At 46.0% G+C, this 6000-nt stretch overlaps 1 protein-coding gene across 2 annotated transcripts in view; it reads left to right on the top strand.

Annotated features, from left to right (window-relative positions):
* The first annotated feature begins 260 nt into the window (after positions 1 to 260).
* Positions 261 to 6000, top strand: part of LOC128351774 (phospholipid scramblase 1-like) — a 51955-nt gene continuing 46215 nt past the window's right edge. Inside the window, exon 1 of one of the 2 annotated variants that reach the window (XM_053311629.1) lies at positions 261 to 275. Coding sequence is in view for 1 of the 2 variants with exons in the window: in XM_053311628.1 (XP_053167603.1) it covers positions 705 to 833 (129 nt within the window). In the remaining variant the exon portion in view is untranslated. Of the gene's footprint in view, positions 276 to 688; positions 834 to 6000 lie in introns of those variants that run through there. The other variant, XM_053311628.1, reaches the window with a different exon arrangement.

Below are 6000 nucleotides of genomic sequence, written 5' to 3'. Positions count from 1 at the left end.
CCCAGTTTCTCCACTATACACCCAAACTCATATCTCATAGAAACAGCAGCACCCCTGCAAAACATTTTTAAAAGTCTGTTGGTGCTGCGGTATCCTTTGTAAATCCTGAGAACAATGGAATGTGTCACTTCGGGGAGAAAACAAACTTCTGAATCCACCAGCCAACTTCTGGGGAGCATATTTTGATCAAGCTGTGTGAGGGTGGAGCGTTTGGGAATGAAGTGAAAAGTTACTAAGCCCTGCGATTAACATTGAGTTTCTATCCATCCAACAAGGTGGGTGTTTGGAATGGGGGGGGGAGACTTGTTGGAACACTCCTACTTGTCTCTCCTTCCTTTCACTCTCCCTCTTTCCCTCCTTCTCCTTTTCAAGGGCTCTCTTTTTCCCCAGCAGATCTTTGGGAGGTGAACAAAAGGCTGGTAGGAAAAGCCAGAAAGCAAAAGGGATGGGGTGGAATTGGATGGTAATCAGGGATGGGGGTGTATGCGGCAGCATAGCAGGGAAGGATGGAAACAGAGATCAGGGAGGAAGATAGAAAGAGAAAGGAGCGAGATGGATGCTGAGCCAAAGTGGGAGAAGGAAAAAAAGGAAAGGAAAGCTGAGCCTGAAGGAGGAATAAACAGGGCATGGGAGAGAGGAGGGGCTGAGGAAGAGGCTGAGCTAAGAGGGAGAGAGAGAGAGACAAACACCTCCTTTATATCCAAATGACCTTGCCCAACAAGGCCATAATAATCTCCCTCCAAACTCCCCTCGATGGATTCAAATCACTAAACTTTGAGACTCGTCCTCTTGCCGCATCCGAGCTACTTCCGGCTTTCTTCTTGCTCTTAAAGGTACACGTTCGCATTCTTACCCTCTCCCAATCAGTCGGAAAACATTCAGCTAGCACCTTCTTTAGCTTCCTTTCTTCCGCCCAGCATTAATAGTTGGGTTTTTTAAAAAAAATTGAAGCTGCTTTTATTTACTCTGTGTGTGTGTGTCTGTGTGTATGTTTGTGTTTCTGTGCTGTCCCTGGTAACGCTTTCTCTCCCCGCCGGGCTCCCTCCCTCCCTCTCTGCCATTTTCGCCCACCCCCTCTGCAAGGGCCCACGCAGATGCTGGGCTCCCTCGTGGGGCCGCTGTCACCCTCCTCCTCCCACCTCCTCCCACCACATCATCATTTTTTTCCCCTTGCTGCTGCCCGCCATGTGGCCAAGGGGATGGCTGCGGGGTGTGTGTGTGTGTGTGTGTCCTTCTACCCCCCTCCCCAGCGCCAGCAGCAGCAGCAATCAGAGCGATGCTGGGGCCTACTGTCTGGCCCAGCGTCGTTTCCCAACTGCGAGGCATGCCTGCGCAGTTAAGCTTATTAACTGTGCAGGCATGCCTCGCAGTTGAGAAGCAACGCCAGGCCAAACACCAGGCCCCAGTGTTGTTCTTGTTGGAAGTAAAGGAAGTAAAGGACTATGCATGTGCGCTGTCTCTTGTCTCAATGACATAGGAAGACAGACTAGTGAGTCAGAGGGCTAAAGGGTCAAGACATTGGTCATCCCTTCTCTACTGCTCTGACACTATCCCTTTGATATGTAGATTGCTAATCTCAGGGACTTCCTGCCTGCCTGCCTGCCTGCCTCTTCCTCTTCCCTTCTCTTCCCTTCCTTCTCCCTTGCAACATGCAAGCTCTTCTCTCCCGGCACCATGTGTGCAGAGATACAGAATCCATCTGCATCCAGCTAGACGGATAGATTAGAGATCCTCTCTCTTCACTTTACTATCTAGAATGGAGTTCTATAATAAATACTCCTTATATTGATTTGAAACTATGAACTGGCTCCAAGTTAGTTTACTCTCAGCATACATGCATGCCTAACCAAATTCCGCTGTGTTGTGCCTCTGTGCACTCTGCTATATTTATTTATTTATTTAGCACATTTTTATACTGCCCTAACCAAGGGTCTAATGAAAAAGGGTTTCACCCCCAGGGTGGGGAGAGGTGGTAAAAGACACATGCACCCCCATGCCCATTTCCTTGGTAGCGCCCGCCGGCAGGCGGCAGTGAGAGCAGTGCGGGGCTCCCGGAGGCGCCAGTGATGAGCAGTGCGGGGCGCCCAAAGGAGAGCGGGTGGGCCCCCGAAGGTGGCGGCACCTACGTGGCACCCCCCCAGTGGTGCCCCAGGCACGTGCCCTACCTGCCCAACCCTAGATTCGCCTCTGCCTCCATCTTGTCTGGATTTAGTCTCAGTTTATTAGCCCACATCCAACCCATCACAGCCCTCAGCCCCCGATTCAGGACATCCATTGCCTCCCTAGGATCAGGTGACAAGGAGAGATAGAGTTGAGTGTCATCTGCATATCACTGGAAACTCAGTCCACGTCCCCGGATGACCTCTCCCAGCGGTTTCATGTCGATGTTAAACAGCATGGGGGACAAAACTGAATCCTGCAGGACCCCATAGGCTAATGACCACAGAGCCGAGCAATAGTCCCCCAGCACTACCTTCTAGACCCTCCCCCACAAAGTAAGGACTGGAGCTACTCCCAAGCAGTACCTCCAATACCATTGTCAATGGTATCGAATGCCACTGAGAGGTCCAGCAGAACCAACAGGGTCGCACTTCCCCTGTCTTGTTCCCAGCATAGGTCATCCACAGTCCCATATCCAGGGCAGAAGCCAGATTGAAAAGGGTCCAGATAATCCGTATTATCCAAGACCCTCTGCAGCTGGGACGCCACCACATGCTCTATCACCTTGCCCCCAAAGGGAAGGTTAGAGACAGGTCTATAGTTGTCTGGGTTGGAGGGATCAAGGGAGGGCTCCACCAACTGAAAAGAATCCAACGCAATAGGACCAGATGGTACCAGAGGCACTTCTGCTGGAACTGCCAAAACTCTGGAGTCCAAATCAGCACAGATGTGAGCGACTTTATCTGCAAAGTGACATGCAAACTGATCACAACAGGCTGTAGATTGTTACTCCCCCATAATCCGTGTGTGTGTGTGTGTGTGTGGAGCAATGTCTTTACTACAGGAAACAGCTCTGTTGGTCTACACTTAGCAAATGCAATGGATGTGGAGAAAAAGCATTTATTCGCTGCTCCCACCACCACAGAGTAGTCCCTAAAATGGGCTCCAGCCTGTGTTTGGTCGAATTCATCATGACTCTTCCTCCAGCGTCGTTCCAGCCAGTCGCCCGAGTTGTTTCATCACCCTAAGCTCCGAGGAAAACCAAGGAGCTGAACGGGCTGTACCAAGCCAGAAGGGGCATTTAGGAGCAATCGTGTCAAGAGCCCGGGCTGTCTCTGTCATAATGTCAAAGAGGCAATCATGAGGAGTATCTAGGTGGGGCCCGGAATAACATTAGGACAAAAGTTGGTTATTCTCAGGGGCGGAGCCACCATTGGGCCAACGGGTTCAAAGAACCCGGGCCGGTGGCCAATCAGGAGCCGCAAGAGCGGCCCTGACATGCCCCCCACGTCTGACGTCAGATGCGGGGGCGGTAGTTTAGCTCCCGAGCGGGGGCCGCGCAGCCCCTTTGGAAGCTAAACAAAGGCTTGCGCTGCATTCACAGTGCCAGCCAGGAGCGGCTCTTCCCTGCAAAGGCAGGGAAGAATCGCTCCTGGCTGGTGCTGCAAACGCAGCGCCAGCCTAACTAGCTCCTGAAGGGGCCATGCGGCCCCCTTCAGGAGCTAAGACTGGTGCTGTGTTCGCAACGCAGCCCAGAAGCGGCTCTTCCCTGCAGGGAAGAGCCGCTCCTGGGCTGCGCTGCGAACGCAGCACTAGGCTTCGTCTAACTGCCGAACGGGCCACGCGGCCCCTTCAGCAGTTAAACTGCTGCAGCGATCCTGAACGGAGCCTCAAGGCTCCATTCGGGAGCCAGAGCACGCCCCCGCGTCTGACGTCAGACGTGGGGGCATGGCTATCCTCTGCGTCTGACGTCAGACAGGGGCGGGGCTATTGGGGCATCGGTGGGCTAGCTACGCACCTGGTTATTCTGAATTATTACCCTTGATATTACAAAAGAGGAAGAATGTACTATACCTAACAGAAAGATTAACTAAGGAGAAAATAGATTATCAATGCCAAATACCATTTGGGTTGACATCTGAGTATTATGGGAAGTAGGTTAACATAAAATCACATGAAGACGCTGAAGATTTTATAAATATTTTATACAAAAAGCAACCTCAAGAGGGAAGAAACAACAGAGAGAAAATCCAAAAACAATTTTGGTGAAGACCCCTAGGAAGACTGATAGAGAGGCTCAAGAAACCCCAAACTAAACTTCACGGAGGCAAAAAGACCCCTAATACAGACATAGTTGAGATTCAGGGCAAGGACTCAGATAGGTTGAAAAGCTGGAACAGAAACCAGAGGGAGATATTAACTGTGTACTAAAGATTTCCAGAGAACCAGTAAATTTATAAAGATTATCATTTGACTTTCTATTTTGAATAGAGAAGTTGTATCGATTTAATTGACAAACATAACAATGACTTTAAAGATCTTGTCTCAAAATGTAAATGGTTTAAATAACAAAATCAATGGAAAATGGCAAAACTATGGTTTAAATCTGCAGTTTAAATCGCAGATCTTGTGGTTTAAATAACCACAAGAAACATATTATCCAAGAAACACATTAGAAAAACTAACACAAACACTTATTAAAAACTGTAGGTGGCTATGAGATCTATGAGGCTTGCGCTGATACTAAAACTAAAGGCATTTCAACTTTATTGAGAACAAATTTAAACTTTAACATGCTTCTGTTAGGTGTGCTATCGATCTAATTCTTACTCCAAAAATATAATCAGTGCGAAATTAGTTCAATTATACTAAAAAATGAAGAGGCATTAAATTAAATTAAAGAAAAGATCAGGGAATATTTTGAATTTAATTGGATTGTGAGTGAGAAATATGATGTAGTATGGGATGCCGTTAAGGCTCATATAAAAATTCTTAAAATCTCTAGACTGACTAGAGAGAAAGGAGAATTGCATAACAACTTAATTGTTAATAGAAAAGAACTAGAGAAGAAACACAAGCCTAGATCTGTATCAGTCCCAGTTAAGTACCCTAGATTGCAAGAGGCATAACACGTTATTAAGTTTAATAAACAAACATTTTTTGAGAAGGATACTTGTGCGGATAAATTGATGGCTAATTATATAGCTAAAGAATGTAATAAGAAATTAATACCACTGGTTAAGTCAATGGAAATGGGGGAACTAACAAGCTCAAATGATGAGACAGTCCAAGAATTTGAATTATTTGGGGGGGGGACCTCTACTCCTGAGGTGCCTCTACAATGTACCATAAAAGAGAATTTTCCCAACATACTTAAAAAAATTTCTAAGGGATACTGAGCTTTTCTTAATAGCCCAGTTATTATAGAGGAGATGACTTCCCAAATTAAAAATTTCAAGTTGAATAAATAATCAGGACCTGATGGTCTTTCTTCAGAATTCTATCTCCAAGTTAAGGAAAAACTACCTTTACCTTTAAATACATTGTTTAACCAATGCATAGGTAACAGAAGAATTCCAGATTGATGGAATTAATCAAGGATAGTACTGATTCCAAAACCCGATCAAGTTCCTTCATCTGTAAGTGCCTACTGACCAGTTTCTCTGCTTATAAAATGTTTACTTCAATTTTGGCACAAAGGCTGAATTTGGTACTTTCAGCTATTATTTATGTGGATCAATCAGGGTTCCTGTTAGGGGGAAATATACCTACAGCAACTAGAAGAGCACTGAATTTGATTAATTTTGCACCAGGGAAAAAAAAATCCAGCAGCTTTTATTTTTTTTAGATGCAGAAAAGGCATTTGATTTGTTGAAAGAGAATTTTGATATGATGCAATGAATGTATTTATCTCACAAAAGCAATTCCTTTCATGAGATAATAAAAACAATATATAATAAACCTATAGCAAAAATCCAGGTTAATAACTTATTAACTAATGACATCAATCGGTGTTCTGGAACTCATCAAAATTGCCCATTATCAGCCCTGCTGTTCCTA

The sequence above is a fragment of the Hemicordylus capensis genome, chromosome 3 (genome assembly GCF_027244095.1).
Source record: "Hemicordylus capensis ecotype Gifberg chromosome 3, rHemCap1.1.pri, whole genome shotgun sequence".
In the NCBI taxonomy this organism is placed as follows: domain Eukaryota; kingdom Metazoa; phylum Chordata; class Lepidosauria; order Squamata; family Cordylidae; genus Hemicordylus; species Hemicordylus capensis.
Note: the sequence above shows the minus strand (reverse complement) of the source record. Positions and strands in the feature narration are given on the sequence as shown.